The 16,341-nt window shown below is 46.0% G+C and overlaps 1 protein-coding gene across 1 annotated transcript; it reads right to left on the bottom strand.

Annotated features, from left to right (window-relative positions):
• Window positions 1-1,049: 1,049 nt before the first annotated feature.
• Window positions 1,050-15,779, bottom strand: TRIM27 (tripartite motif containing 27; the record flags this gene model as incomplete). Its single annotated transcript, XM_079713269.1, has 8 exons — window positions 1,050-2,686; window positions 4,428-4,454; window positions 6,003-6,035; window positions 6,155-6,270; window positions 8,576-8,598; window positions 12,321-12,551; window positions 14,057-14,152; window positions 15,360-15,779. The coding sequence occupies 8 exons, from the start codon at window positions 15,777-15,779 to the stop codon at window positions 2,091-2,093; spliced, it is 1,542 nt and encodes a 513-aa protein (XP_079569395.1). The 3' UTR covers window positions 1,050-2,090.
• Between the last annotated feature and the right edge of the window lie 562 nt (window positions 15,780-16,341).

Raw genomic sequence — 16,341 nt, 5'->3', positions numbered from 1 at the left:
ATTAAGTGAAACTGGAATGCGATTCTGACTGGGTCTCTTCACCTAGTTTTCCAGTCGCAAGTCCCGAGTCTAGAGTAGACAGAGTTATTGTTAACATCCCAGGTCAACAGACTGGCACTCCAGGCCTTCAGTTTCTGCTCTGCTCTGTGGAAAAGCATAATCCATAGATATTGCGAGGCAGGATATGAGGTATATGGTCATGTGTTCCACCTCAGTATGAATTCTGGCCCTGCTGCTTCCTAGCTGTGCACCTTGGATAAATTACTACCCTCTCTGTGCTTCAGTTTCCTTGTGTAAAATAAAGGCAATAGTACCCACTTTGCAGGGTTGTTATGAGCATTAAATAAGCCCTTGTGCATAAAGCACTTCATATTATGTGCTAAGCACTGCTCTGTATCTGTGTAGTATTTTATATACATACATAATATGTTATCATATGTATTTATATCTATTGAGAGCATTCAGCCAAAGCTAACCTAGCCTCATGGAGGCCCCTCTCTTTAGCTCCTGGTTATTTCTCTTAAAACCTGATGAATAAATGAATGAATTAGGACATACCACCAACTCATGATCTTCAGCCATGAACCACAATGCTGGGTACAGGACTAAGTAAGACCACAAAATATTGTCTTCTGAGGCCATGTCCACAAGCAGGAAAGATCCAAATACCCTGGAAAGGAGCTGTTCTCTCAGCCTATCTTTCCTCCTTAGGACGTGGTGACCTCCATGTCCCCAAGGGCTTAGGCTGCTGCTTCTGAGTTGGGAAGCAAGTTCTGGGCTCTTTGATCTACACCAAGCATTGCTGTATTACCCCACTGTTATAAAAAAGGACTTGAAAGAACACTTTCCCAGTGAAGTGACAGGATTAACAAAGCTGTAGGCTGTGGATGTCCAACACTACTTTCCCAGCACCATTAGAAAGTAGTAACATGGTACTGTTTTTATCATCCAGTTGGAGGTAAAATATTGGCCAGAATGGGATTCTGGACCCATATGAACCCAATCCTACCAAGACCCAGAAGACAACAACAGTGTAAACAACATCCATACTCAGTTTATTTTCAAACAGAGGAGCATGTACCCAAAGAGAAGCAGGACTTAGAGCCACTGTGGGAGCTTTTGCTCAAAGTGATCTGCCTTGGTCTTCTGACCTCAGAACACCTCGTGATCCAATGGCCATGGGGATGGAAGTGCCCCTTGATGGTACACATATTAGAAAGGTAAATCCCCCCATCCCTCAAAGGAGATGGGAGAAAAGGAGACAAAAGTCAACGAATCCCTGGCATACTGCCCCGGAATCCTTCCAGGGATAGTGTATGACTGACCATCAGTCCACAAATGTGAGTGCGAGGGGATGTAGGAACAATGGATGGTGCTGGGCAGAAAATTATCCTGGATGACGTGCATCCAGCACCAGGATACACTTTTCATTAGAATGAAGGGAGCTGACAAAGCCCTCAAAAAGACAGAAAAGAGCACATTGATTAGAACATTATCTCATAACAGAGGTGGAACCATTTCCCACCATTATTGTAAAATAACGGTAACTAATCAAAACACATATAGACCTCTTTAATGGAGTTAATAAAACTACAGCCAATTGGGAATCAGGGGTAGAGGTACTATTCCCAGGAGGAAAAACTGGGACAAAAGGGAACCATGCTGACAGGACTTTCTAGTCCAGCTCTAGGTTCTTAGAAAGAAGCCTTAGTTCAGAAATGACAGCAAATACCCACGATCACTATGTGGGGCTGAGCCAAGGTGTTACATACCTTGAATGGCTCTCCGAACCCAAGGTTATCCATATTCTTGATCCCCTCCAGTAATGTGTAAGACCAAGAAGTGTGGAACACTGGAGGCGGACATGTGGTTTTTATTTCTGGGCAATCTTAATACTTCTCATTACATCTCACAATTTTCGTGGTAAGGGAGGGGATGGCAGAGAACATGGACATCCTGTCTTGCACTGCAGGGCTCGGAAAGTGGTAAGGACATCCAGCTGTGATGGGCAGGAAGTGTCAAGGCAACAGGATGCCTTATGCCTGGGGTAGGAGTATGGTCAATGGCCCTTTTGGCCTGAGTTCACCTCCTCAAGGTGAGGTCTCCATGGAATGACCATGATTCCCAACATGGCCAGAAAACCCATCGATCCCACTCATGGGGCAGATGATCAGAGGAGCTGCGCTCTTCCCTCCCGAGTAACTCAGACTGAAGTAGGGCCGGACAGGCCCACAGAAGGTAGCATGAGAGAAAGTAAAGGTGTGACACCTCTCTGTCACATTGTAGAAGGAGACCTCGCCAGCATCATAGTCCAAGAAAATCCCCACCCGTTGGAGAGGGGTCCGCAGGGGGAGGGCAGTCATTGGGGAGGTAAGAGCCCAGTACTCTTTCCCATACCACAAGGACACTGCCCAGAATCCATTCTGGGGGGCCGAGGTTACTCCGCCTTTTCTGCACACTGAGTCTTCACAGACACCTATGGTCCACTTGGCTTTATCTCCCACCTCCACCTCCCAATAATGTCTCCCAGCGATGAAGCATGGAGAGCCCAAGACACAGGGAAACAGATTGAACCGCTCAGGGTTGTCAGGCAGGTCCTGCTGGAGGTAACTGTACCGCACTTGTCGCAGGTTATCAGAGAGGATCAGGCTGGGGTAGGCCGTGTCTGGATCCAGAGTCACATCCACTGCAGAGGAACAGAAGGGCAGAGGAAGGTCAGCCGAGCGCCAGGAAAGCCCACTCTGAACACCCAGCTTTTCTCCTACCCCCTAAGAAGAGAATATGAACTCTCCAACAAAGGCACATTCATCTTACACTCAATTACACCCTGAAATTGACATTCCAAAAATTACTGTTTGGATTAGCTAGTTACTTCTTTTAGCTAGGATATATTGAAAGTACTGAAATTTTTACCTCCATTTGCTTTTTCACATCTTAAACCACAATACCCATTATTAAGCTGAATTTGAGGTTTTCTTACATGTATGTCCAATCCCTTAATCTAAGTCTTGGGGACCAGAAGTTTCACAGAATACAGAATTTAGATAGACAGGGTGTGGTATAGCACTCTACAACCAAATATCAACAGATCTGTGAAACATACGAATGTTCACATTACATCGGATAAAGACACTAGTCCCGGGCTTCCCTGGTGGCACAGTGGTTGAGTGTCTGCCTGCCGATGCAGGGGACATGGGTTCGTGCCCCGGTCTGGGAAGATCCCACATGCCGCGGAGCGGCTGGGCCCGTGAGCCATGGCCGCTGAGCCTGCGTGTCCGGAGCCTATGCTCCACAACGGGAGAGGCCACAACGGTGAGAGGCCCGCGTACCGCAAAAAAAAAAAAAAAAAAGACACTAGTCCCACACGCATCTTACAATCACGTGGTGGTTTCCTGTTTTAAAATCACTGGCATATATCCTCTCGTTTGCTCTTCATACCTGGTTCAGGAGGAAGATTCCCAAACATTCTCTCTCTGAACCAAAGCTCAGCTAGGTTGACTGATACCCACAAAAGGTTGATGACAGGCAACTGGTGGAGGTGACCAAGAACCCCAGAGGCTTGGTTTCTGGTTCAAAAATCTGTTCACAACAGTTGCCCATTTTTTCCCTCATGTCATGGGTATACCTCATACCTCCAACTAGACATTTAACTCCAAGGATAGGTCAGTGTCTTATGCTCTTTTGTTCCCTCTACAGTACCCTGTGCAACATTAGGAAATGTAAGACATAAGCCAAGTATTCAATTAGTACTTGTTGAAAGAATTAAATATGGATTACAGCCAGGGGATATCAATGAAAGAAGACCCGTTGTATGTAGAGTCCCTCTGTTCATGAGGAGGATCTCATGGAACAGAAGGCGGTCCTGTGACTGTGGAAAGTACAAACCTCAGTTCTGAGTACCTATGAGGTCATAGATTTACCCAGTGTCTCTGAACCTGAGGTGAAGGTGATGGTCAAGGAGAGGGAGAGTTTCAACTCTTGCTCTGAGGCACAGAGAAGGGATGACAGCAGATTCCTCTTAGACTGTCCCTAGCACTCAGAATAAGAGGTGAGCTCAGTAGTTTTGTAAGGATGTACAACCACACACTGCCCAAGGCTAAGTGGGTAGAGCAGCATACCAGTGTACTAGCAGTGGCAGTGCCCTACTCTTTGGAAACTGTAGTTTCACCTCTATAATCCTTCATAGCACCTAAGTTTGATTTCCTCCTATTCAAAGGTCCATGGCTTCAGCTCTGAGGCATTTTAGGAGGCAAAGATATTATAAACACATAGAAACAACTGATGTATTTTTGTGATTATTATCATTTTTCATACATGTAACCTAAAGGATCCTAATTTAGGCACTTTCCAAAATCATTCACAATAGTAGTTACGTTGATAAGGATTTTTACTCCTTTTTCCAAATGGTTTTGTCTCCTATCACCCACCTGAGTATAACTGGGCCTCTCTCAATTCTAAAAAACAAAAGAGAAAAGAAGTTACAGAAGTCATCTGAATATTTCCAGGAAATACCTAAGAGACAGAGCTTTGGTTAGAGTCATCATAAAGCAATGGTTTCCATTAGACACCCCAGAACCCCTGTTGTCAGCCATGCACTGATTTCTTCATACAGTGTATGACTCCATCTTCCAGCCTCGAGCTCAAAGGGAAGAGGGATTGGAAACTTTGGGCAGAAGGATAACCACATGCCCGAGATTGGTAGCATATGGGGCCAAACTGAGCCAAGATTAAGGATTCCACCCTCCAGTGGGCCAGCTGACTCTGCAGGGGGAGATGGAGGTTCTAAGTCTGCATCATACATAACTCTTGGCTTTCATAAGCAACCTGTTCTAGGGGATGAGTGGTTCAAGTGACATCCACTACCAAGCTGGAGCAAACAAGACCATTTGCAGTAAAATGCTTTCACAGTTGAAAAAGCATTTTCACAGATACGCTCTCAGTGAGCCTTTTAAGTGACAGGAGAAGAGTAGGAAAAATAAATGAGAGTCAGATCAAGGAACGTCATGTCTGAGCTTCTGGTATTAAGTGGAGTTTCTCCCTGTTTTGCTTGTGAGCATTCCCTAAGTCTACATTGCTAGATGTGAAAAAAGTATGTATCTGAAAAGATACAATGCAAATAAAGTTTTAGCATATACAGGAAATTATCAGAATTATGGGGATTTGTAATTTGTACTAAATGAGAAAAGGGATTACCTACATATAAGGATTTCAGATTCTACCAGGCTGCCTAGAATTTTAACATTTAGTATACAGCCATATGTGCTGTATGCTCATATGTGATCACGAGCAGAAAATTTTGTATTAGGAAGAGAATCCCTTAAATACCTTGAACATTTTATTTAATAAACATAAATGTAGGGTTTATTACGTGTCAGACTCCATTCTAAAAGGCTTTAGAAATGGTAACTAATTTAACTTAATCCTTACTACCTTGTGAGGTAAGAGCTACTATCCTCCTCATTTTTACAGATGAGGAAATTATAGTGTAGAATCCTTATCAAGTGGCAGAGCTGGGTGCAGGACCCAGGCAGCCGGACTCCTGAATCCCTGTTCCTAACCACTTCCCTCGAGGTTCTGCCTCAATCAGTGCAGCTTGATTCCTCCTGTCCTGGTCAGCACCAGTGCCCACATGCAGCAGAAACTCTATAAATTATAACTACAAATACTAGCTCAAATGAAATGTAGCTAGGATAGTTTCTGTTGATTCTCTATCTCAATTAAAACTAATTTTAAATAATCAAACTAGTTCTGGATTAATTATTGGATTGCATATTTTTCTCCTCCATTAATGTAGATTAAGAAATGAGTGCATATAGTTAAAAGGCTTCAAATTGAAGAGGCTATTAATTGAAAAAATTAACAAAGCAAAAAGGAAGATGTAAAATATCAGGGGAGGCCGGCCAGCGGGTATCGTGCATTTCCCATTTTCCCACACTTTAGTGCAGATGTTCATCTTCCCAGGAAACTTCAATGTCAAAAGCCCATTAAGTAGATAAATTTACCTTGGATTTTCTCCATATCTGACTGCATTTTTTCTAAGGGGAGAAAAGAAGACGTTTAGTTTGCATCCCATTATCTGGCTGGAAAATACATCCTCTCAGGCAATATAGTTATTGAGAGCATAAACCCTCATGGATCCCTCTTCTTACATTACCTGTGAACTGCTTTAGACTCTCAGTCAAGAACAGACACTTCTGGGCAAAAATGTGGATTTTCTCTTGCAGATCTGGAGGTGTGATCCAGGGTTCAGGGATCCTGATTCTTTCAGCCCTAAGTTTAAAAAAACAAAAAACAAAAAACAAAAAAACAAGTGAATCCCTCCCCCAATTCCACAACCTTTCAGGGTCCAGGACAAACCTGGGCTAAACTGGCCAACACAGGTGGACAGTCTTTAAAAGCAGCCACTCTAGCCTTTTTCCTATTCTCCTTCTAGACTATGATCCTCTGGACCAGAATAGGAGAGACATCTTATTCACCTTCTTATTCCCCCACAGTACTAGCTTCTGGCTTTTCACATGCATGTCCTCAAAGATTTACTGAATTAAACTGAATATAAGCCTGACCTTGCCAGAAAGCACTAGATTCCATGATAAAGTCCTTGATATTTGTGGTGGGCAATGACCCATAATCCTCAGGTTCCCAAATATGGCGAGAATGACATCTTCAGACAGACAGGTACTCTCTGGACAATACCCAGTTACCCACCACCCCCCTCAAGGGGTCTATGGCAAAGACTGACTGCTAGTTGCCCACCCAATATGCCTTCTCCCATCTTCCAAATTTTACTGGGTTCATGCCTGACTGCTCTAAATTTGACCTTGTGACTGAGTTCTGGCCAATGAGAGGTAAGAAGTATCTTGTGGCAATTTGAGAAGTCTGCTTAAAAAGGAATGTGGGGCTTCCCTGGCGGCTCAGCAGTTAAGAATCCACCTGCCACTGCTAGGGGACACGGGGTCGAGCCCTGGTCCGGGAAGATCCCACATGCCACGGAGCAACTAAGCCCATGCGCCACAACTACTGAGCCTGCGCTCTAGAGCCCGTGAGCCACAACTACTGCGCCCACGTGCTGCAACTACTGAAGCCCGCGTGCCTAGATCCCGTGCTCTGCAACAAGAGAAGCCACCACAATGAGAAGCCCGTGCACCACAACAAAGAGTAGCCCCTGCTCGCCGCAACTAGAGAAAGCCCGCGCACAGCAACAAAGACCCAATGCAGCCAAAAATAAATAAATAAATTTTTTTTTTTTAAAAAAGGTTTCTGGTTATATAAAATAATAAAATAAAAAGGTATGTGATGTGACTTATCTTCTTCCTGCTGGTTAGCATTCTAGGAACTATCTTGGACTGTAAGAATGAGGACTGTATCTTACAGATGGCAGAAGGGTAAATGGAAAGAAACCTCAGAGTCTAATGATCACTGGAGCCACCAAACCAGCCCTGGGCTACCTACTTGCACATTTTTTAATGGTGACAAAATTTTAAAATTATGTTTAAGCCTTAAGCCAATGAAATTTTGGGTTTCCTAACTCAGAGAGCCAAACCCAGACCTTAACGTCCCAAAATGCTAGAATCTAAAGGACCTATCTCCCTGTTAGTTCAGAGCTAGACTGGTACCAAAAAGTAAACATAGTAGTAAAAGTGAAGGGAGTATTTGTTGGGGTCACTTGGCAGGGACTAGTACGAGTTCCAGCTCATCAGCATCCCATCTCAGCAGCCCTCAAAAAGCTCAGTTCTATCAACAGTTCTGTCCACATAGCCCTCCCAGCCATCCTACCCCATCTATGTGCCACCCTCCGCCCCCATATCTCCTCCAGTGCTCCCGCATAATCAAGCTGCATTTCCTCTGGAGGGTTTTCACCCTTCAGGGTTTTTATTAGCTTCAAAGTTCAGTTCCCTCAAAGTCAGGCTCCGCCCCAGTACGTACCAAACACTATGCCCCTAAGGCCTATCCCATTTGTCCCTGCCATCCAACCCTGAAAATATAATTTAATCTTGGCTTCTTGCACATTCTGGGCTTCTCCTGCTCGGTCATGTCCCAATTCCCAGGTAGCTCTTCCTCACTTTCCATCTGATGATAACAGTAGAGAAATAATGAGAACAGGAGCCAGAATCCAGGTAACTCATCACTCATTATATAACTGAGCTGGTCTCACTTTTCTTAGACCATATTTTCCCCATTACAGAAAAAAGAGAGAGTCAGAAACAGAGATAACAAAAAAGAAAGGATTCTGAAATGTTTAGGAAACAAAAACTATAAAATACCCTTGCACTTTGCCCAAGTCCCTGTAAGTCTCTACCCTCTCCATAGAAGTGTCCTCATAAACCGCCAGCAACCTCCCAAATGGACCCCCTACTCCACCCCTTACCCTCATAATTTGTCAATAATTCCTGAGTTTTACTGAGAAGAGCTGCACCCCATCTAGTTCTTTGCACACTAGTGACTCGGTTCAGGGACAGGCGGGACATGTGTCAACTTGGTAAGATATCCTCAGGCTCTGGGCTCCTTCCAGAATTTCTAAGTACAAGGGAAAATCTTTTTAGGCTTGATTTAGCACAGGGGAGAGAGAAAACTGTACCTGTTCAACGTGTCTCCGATGTCCTGTAAGAGAAAGGAAAAGGATAAGCATAAGAAATCATTCCTAACTTCCATTTTCTCTCACAGATGTTTGTTGAAAACCCAACTATGGGGTGGCTCTCCTGGGAGAAACCAGGGAGACAAGGAGCACAACTCACGGTCCAGGAGCTAAAAACTGGGCAGAGGGAACTGGGATGCACACTATTCGCTATTCTAGCACTTCCTGTGCTCTCCTCCTGCACACTGGTCAAGGATCTCAAGATTTCAAATTTACTGACTCAAGCATCCCACCCTTGGACCACAACTGCCTGCCTGTCTAGCTTGATTTCTTTGACTTATTACTGTGAAATCATTTCAAATAGACAGAAAAGCTGCTAGTACAAAGAGCTCCTGGATACTCTTTTTCCCAGACATATTTATCTTTAGAATCATTTGAGAGGTCATTGTTTATATTATATCCCTTTACCCCTTTATGATTCTGTACCTCCTAAGAGCAAGTACATTTTCTTATGTAACTATAGTACAGTTATCAAACTCAGGAAGCTGAATATTGATACATTTGTATAATCGACAGTCCATAACCTAATTTAATTGTCTTATTAATATTCTTTACAGCTACTCCCCTCCCCTCCCCACTCAGGTAATCTAGGATCGTTCATTGCATTTTTATGATGACATGTGTCTACAGTCTGGAGTGGCTTTTGTGACACATTGCCTTAACGCTGGCTAATTATTTTATAGAATATCTCTCCATTTGGGTTTCCCAGATATTGCTGTCATGAGTAAACTAAAGTGTACTATCTTTTTTTTTTTTTTTTTTTTTACTTCATTTATTTATTTATTATTTATTTTTGGCTGTGTTGGGTCTTTGCTGCACGCGGGCTTTCTTTAGTAGCGGCGAGCAGGGGCTACTCTGTTGCCCAGGCACCACAACTACTGAGCCTGTGCTCTAGAGCCCGTGAGCCACAACTAGAGCCCGCCACTGGAAGGCGGATTAACCACTGCGCCACCAGGGAAGTCCCCGTTGGCTCTTATTCTCTTTTGAAGTTAGCAAAGCAGGACTGTCTGCTCCCATTGAGCAGGGGTTAGAGAAAATATGAGCTTTGGAGAATGTGGGAAGGTTCTGAAATTATTGTTTCAGAGTATGGGAAAGCCATCTGGTTTGTGAGATGTATTAGAATTACTTGGTCAGTGAACGTCAGTTTATACTGGGACTCGTCTGCCCAGTTGTGTGACCTTTTTCTTGTCCCTGCTTTTTCAGGCTGTGGCTGCTCTGGTGCCAGGCATAGAGAGAGCAGGTAGTTGGGCTCATCCAGGATTAGGGCTTTGCAAGATTTGAGGTTTTTGTTTTGTTGTTTTGTTGTTGTTTTTGTTTTTTGATTGTGATAAAATATACATCACCTAAATTCACCATTTTAATCATCTCAAAGTGTACAACTTAGTACATTTAGTAAACTCAGCGTTGTGCAACCATCACAGCTATGTAATTCCAGAACACTTTCATTGCCTCGAAAGGAGACCTCGTACCCATTAAACAGTCACTCTTCATTCCTTTCTACCCAGTGGCAACCACTAATTTGCTATGTATCTTTATGGGTTTGCCCATTTTTTTAAGGTAGAAGGTATTTGTGAGAATATTTTTGAACACATGGACCGTGAAATCAAAACTCGATGATAGGGACTTCACTGGGCGCACAGTGGTTAAGAATCCACCTGCCAATGCAGGGAACACGGCTTCGAGCCCTGGTCTGGGAAGATCCCACAGGCCACGGAGCAACTAAGCCCGTGCGCCACAACTACTGAACCTGTGCTCTACAGCCCACGAGCCACAGCTACTGAAGCCGTGTACCTAGAGCCCATGCTCTGCAACAAAGAGAAGCCACCACAATGAGAAGCCCGTGCACCACAACGAAGAGTAGCCCCCACCCACTCACTGCAACTAGAGAAAGCCCTCACGCAGCAATGGAGACACAAATGCAGCCAAAATAAATAAATAAAATTTATTAAAAAAAAAGAAAAGCCAACAGGTTTTAGCTATCAAAGTGCACAACCTGCCTGCATCTACCTGCCTCCACCGTCCTTTCTTCCCATACAACAGAGGATCTTCCAAAACTAAGTCCCACACATATGCTTTAGTTACCTTTCCCTTCTGCCTTCTCAGAAACAGCACATTAGTGATTAGTTCATCCTTATAGCTTCAGTAATTTTCTTCACCTGAATCCCTACAACATAGGTGCTCCTTTCCACATTTTCTTTTATAATATTTTTAGCTAGTTTCTTTAAGCATCCCCTCCCCATAAAGCCCCACAATCCTACCTCATCTCCGAGTATTTTTTTTAATATCTCCTTCACAGTCTTACTTCTTGAAATAGTCATTTACTCTTCCAGTTTCCATTCACCCTCTGTCACCACAACTCTCCCTCATGTGGCTCCTGACCAAATTATTCCACTGTGGCAGAATATCAATGATTATCTGAGATGAAAATCATTGAGATGATAATGATTATTATCAAGATTATCAGTGATGCCCATGTTTTTAAACCAAATGGATCTCAGCCCTTATATTATTTCTCCTCAACTGCATTAGATTCTGTTGTCCACTCCCTCCTTCCTGAAACATTCTTCCTCCCTGGCCACATTCTCTGGTCAACTGTTCCCTTTGCAAGCTCTTCCTTCTCTCCCTGGCAATTAAATATTGGTGTTAGTTAAAGCTCAAGATTAAGACTTCCGTTTTAATCTAAAGCAGGAGTCAGTGAACTTCTTCTAAGGAAAAGGCCGTACAGTCTCTGTCACAACTGCTCAACTCTGCTGCGACAGACAATACGTAAATGAATGGGCATGGCTATGTTCCAATAAAAAGTATGGATAATGAAATTCAAATTTTATATAATTTCACATATCATGAAATAACATCCTTCTGATTTTTTCCCAACCGTTCAAAACTGTAAAAAGTATACTTAGCTTGCAGAACATACAAAAACAGGTGGCGGGCCATAATTTGCTAACCCTAACCCTATCCTATCAGCCCCTTTTTAATGGTATTTATCAACACCAGTGATACTTGTTTGCTCACTTGAGATCATGTGATCTCAACATTAGAATTTAAATTTCAGGAGAGCTTATTCACCACTTAATTCTGGTGCCTAGACTAGTGCCTGACCCAGAATAGACAATTCATCTGCATTGAATGAACAAATGACAGTCAGGCATCATCAGCTCATTTCCAGTGGTCTTCCTGGGTTGCGTGTATTGCAGCTTTACCACCTGCACTACCAAGATTAAATCACAAGACTGCTTGGGCTGACCACTCCCACTCAAGCGTTTCTTTGTTTTGTGGCTGTGGTAATGCACACATACATGTTAAAATTACAGGATAACTGGGGTGAGGAGGGTCTTTAAATGACATGTGGGCCAAACCCCTCATTACATAATGAGTAGATGAGGTCACTGAGGCCCAGAGAGGTCGAGAGCCTGTGATCAGACCACTTATCAGTGAAGGACAGGCCTGGGCATTAGGCCTCCCTTTTGCCCTTTCCATGAGACAGTGCAACTGACTGACCCAAGCTGTGTCAACCAGGTCCTCTATTGTATATTTCCCCCTCCAACATGCCCAACATAGAGCTTGGCAAGCCCCTGCTACTCCCACAGAGTTGGCAAGGCAGTAGGGGGTCCTGGATACTGCTTGGCAAAGAGAGAAGGGAGACCTTTTAGCAGGAGCTGTCTCGGCAGGGCACGCTAAGCCTTACCTGCAGGAGCTCCCTGGTGGGCTGCTGCTGCTTCTCTTCCAGCTGGGCGATCAGGTTGCTGAGGTGGGAGATGTTGCAAGAGAACTGAGTGATGGCACCATTGATACTGTTGTAGATGGCCAAGTCTAGCTCCTCGAGACGGGCCAGGAGGCGATACTCATGCTCCTTCAAGGAATGATACAGCTGCTCAAACTCCCAAACGATCTTCTCCCTCTCCATCTGGGTCAGGCTCTGTGTGGATGACAGGCAAGGGCAGTGAAGAGAGGAAAGGCTACTTCTAGAGCCCTTCATATTTCTCCCCTGGCTATCCACCCCAAGACCTCATCATTTCATTCAGTTATACTATTTACTGTGCAACAGTGATGCACACGCACCTTGTTTATAAATCCTTTTCATGAGCTTATACTTCCCCTGAGCGGGACAAGTCTTTCAATGCATAAACAATACAATATAATCTTAGAAATGAAAGAGTCTTTAAAGCTCAACTAATTCAGTGCTTTGCAAAGAGAATGCCATTGGCACCCTGGTGGGGGGCAGAATTCTGCCTGCATGGGACTGTTCTTTGCATTGCAGGACATTTAGCATCCTTGCCCAACCCTCCCCAATCACTCCAACCAAACACCCACACACCACGGAGAGGAGGAGAGGGCAGTACTCACCTCGCTGAAGAACCAAAAGTCTAGTCCAACCTACCTATTTCACAAATGAGGAAACTGAGGCCTAGAGAGGTTGTATTACTCTCTCCATCTATTCAATTGGCTACTGACAGAGCCAAGAAGTATGTCCAGGTGCCCTGATTCTCAAAGAAGGGCTGTTTCCCCCCTTTGACAATCCCCCCACAGAGGACACAGTGGTGTGCTTAATGATTTAAATCCACTCAGGCTCACTAGAAGATTCTCCTTCAATCAGACCTATTTTCAAGCAAAGGGAGCTGAGGTCTCAGTGGATTTTGTGAGCAGAACAAGTGGTGAGATCTTACGGCATCATGGGAATAAGTTCCCAGTCCAAAAGTTCTTTACTACACCCTGGCCAGGACTGACAAAATTTCTCACGAGATGGTGCTAGACACTACTAGTCTAAGAGTTTGCTTTTCAGATGCAAATACCTCTAATGGATGGGAACTTGTAATATTTTATTTATTGTTCAAAAGATGCTTAAACACTTAGATGGTAGACATATAAGTATATATTATAAAAGTCTCAATTTTTTTTTCCAGAACAAACCCCCCCAAATATCCCTATCACAAATCAGCACATCAGTCACTTGCTAAGGCTTTGGGAGACTAGGGGAAGGGAACAAACTGAAAAGTTCAGAACTGAACTGTCAAGAAAAGGAACATTCCAGCAAGAAGCAACAGGCGGGCTTACAGAAAGTCACTGTCAGCAACTGTCTGCAGAATGGCACAAAAGGAGGCTAACTGTGCCCAAGAATTTCACCTGTATTAGCTTTGTCAGGGATCAACCTTGATCTGCACAAAGCTAGCAGATTAAACTTTTGATAGAGGTCAGATCTCTAGGGGTTCTAAACTCAGCTATTCCATCCTTTCCCCCAAAATGTGGGAGGGAATCCCTTGGTTCTCCAGGTGAATTCCCAACTGCCATATAAGGTTGTTCCACCCACACCTAGAAGTTCTGGGCGACCTGAGTGCACAAGGTTAAGGGGAGTTTAACAGCCTCACAAAAAAAAGAGAGTGACCGGCAGAACTGATATTACCTGTGAATTCCAAAGAACCTTACCAAGAGCTCAGCTCGTGCCTGTTCCCCCTGTGCCCGACGCCTCTTCTTTAGGTCTTTCACTCTTTTTAGGTGGTCCAGCTGGTTCTGGATTTGCTCCTAAGAAAAACAAAAACAGGTGGGCAGTTCAAGATTAGGCAGACCATAGCATCAATATGGCTATTCTGCTTATCACACGTGCAACCCACATTCCTGATGCCAAGTTCCTGGTTAGAGCCTATCCTTGGACCATACTGCCATCACCAGGGCACAGGGGTCACCAGACCTCTCCTTTGGTAGTTTGTATCTTAAATGGTGGGTCACCTACCTGCCCTTGGAAGGATACTGCATGGCTTAGTGGAAAGGTGAATGGACTAGGAGGCTTTAAGTTGTCGCTCTTTCACAGACGCGTACTGAGAAAAGGACTTAACTTCTCTTATTTTCCTCTGGTGTGACATGGGCAAACACCACCTTCTCAACCTACTAGAGGGTTATCACCAGTGTGAGTAAAAGAATATTTTTGAAAGCACCATAAATGTTAAGTGAATAATTTTGCATGAATGTACTCACATTTAAACATGTACATAATTGTGTACATATTCCTGCAGTCCTCAAACACACAGATCATGCACTCCTTGAATGTTGCCTTACAACTGTTTTATATTTAATACTTTGTTTCCACGTTATTGTTTAGCTGTGCCAGTCTGTTGGTTCAAGAGTTCACAAGGGGATCCACACATCATTTTATTTCACTCAATCTTCATAACTGTGTTATCTCCTATGAGTCTCACGGTGGTTAAATGACTTAGGTAGTAAGGAGCTCGTTCTTTTCCGTGAGCTTCTAGAAGAGGACGGAGCACAAGGAAGTGCTGGGGAATGGAGAGGTGATGGGCCTCTGCTTGATGTGTATACAGCCAGTTAACGTCCGACTGTGTTTTGTCTCAGATCATCTAGGAGCCGACAGGAGTGCGAGCGTCTCTGAAGCTTGTCGTTGTGGACGTGGTTTTACGCATATCTTTTATACCGTCAAGAGGGGTCTCCATGGGCCGTCTTTATGTATAATGTGCCCGTGAGCGGGTAAACATAGAGGCACATAAGGAAATGAGAGTGGGGGTGGGGAGACTTCTGGCTTCCTCACCAGCTACAGGTTTTCCTCCCAAATCTGAGTGCCGAGGCTCTGGAGCGGACAGAGAGGAAATGACGGCTGTGAACCACACGTCCGGCTCAGCCATTTTCTAGGCGGAAAAAAGGAAGCCCCTTTGGCTCTCTCCTCCCTTTGTCCGACTCGCGCTCCGGCCCCTCCCCGCCCTGCACGCCCGGCCCTCACCTTGAAGCCCTCCACCGCCTCCTCGAGCGGCAGCACGCTGTGGCCGCGGTGCTCGCGGGAGCGGTCGCACACCACGCAGATGGGCATCTGGTCCTCCTCGCAGTACAGCTTCAGGGGCTCGCGGTGTTTCTCGCACACGCCCATCTCGCCTCCGGGCCCCGACGGCCGCTCGGTGCGCAACTGCTTCACCAGCTGGGTCACGTTGGCCAGGTGCCGGTTGGGCCGCATGTGCCGCTGCGGGAAGGTCTCCCGGCACTGGGGGCACGACACATTGGTCTCCGCCGCGCCCCAGCAGCGGGCGAGGCAGGCGCAACAGATGTTGTGGCCGCAGTCGAGCATCATGGGCTCGACAAAGTACTGCAGGCACACGGGGCAGGTGGTCTCCTGCTGTAAGCACTCGGCCACGCTCCCGGAGGCCATGGCGCGGGCCCGCGGGGGCGCACGGGCATGGGCCCCGGCGCCCAGCCCTGCGCGGAGCCCAGCTGAACCGCGCTCCCTCCCGTTCGCTGCTTCTGGGCGGCGCCGGGAGGCGAGCCCGGCTGACGGAGGGCGGCTCCTCCCCGGCCCTGATCCCAGACGCGCCCGCGCGCTGGAACCCGGCGCCGCTGCGCCCGGCTGAGGGAGCGTGGGGATACTGCGACCCCACCTAGCCCAGCGGCTATGCGAGGGGGCAGCTGGTCGGGCGCCGCCGGTTGGACTCGCAGAGCCAGGCGCTCAGAAGGCGCAGGACAACGTGGCCGCGTCCGAGCGGATCCCGGCAGCCCTGCAGACCTCACCCCGGCGCGAGCGGAAGGGGCGGCTCGGGGGCGGGGCTTGGCCCAGGCCTCCTGCGCACGGCAGGATTTCCTGGACTCAGGCCGGGATGATTTCCTCCGCAGAGGACCGCGGAGGCCTCGCAGCCCGCCCTGGGGCGGAACGCGCGGGCGCGGGAGCCTTGGATACCGGTCACAGAGGCAGGCGGTGTCCGCGGGTTGCGGCGGGG

The sequence above is a fragment of the Hyperoodon ampullatus genome (assembly GCF_949752795.1).
Source record: "Hyperoodon ampullatus genome assembly, chromosome: 10".
Classification (NCBI taxonomy): domain Eukaryota; kingdom Metazoa; phylum Chordata; class Mammalia; order Artiodactyla; family Ziphiidae; genus Hyperoodon; species Hyperoodon ampullatus.
The sequence above is the reverse complement of the archived record's forward strand: the minus strand, read 5'-3'. Positions and strand labels throughout refer to the sequence as shown.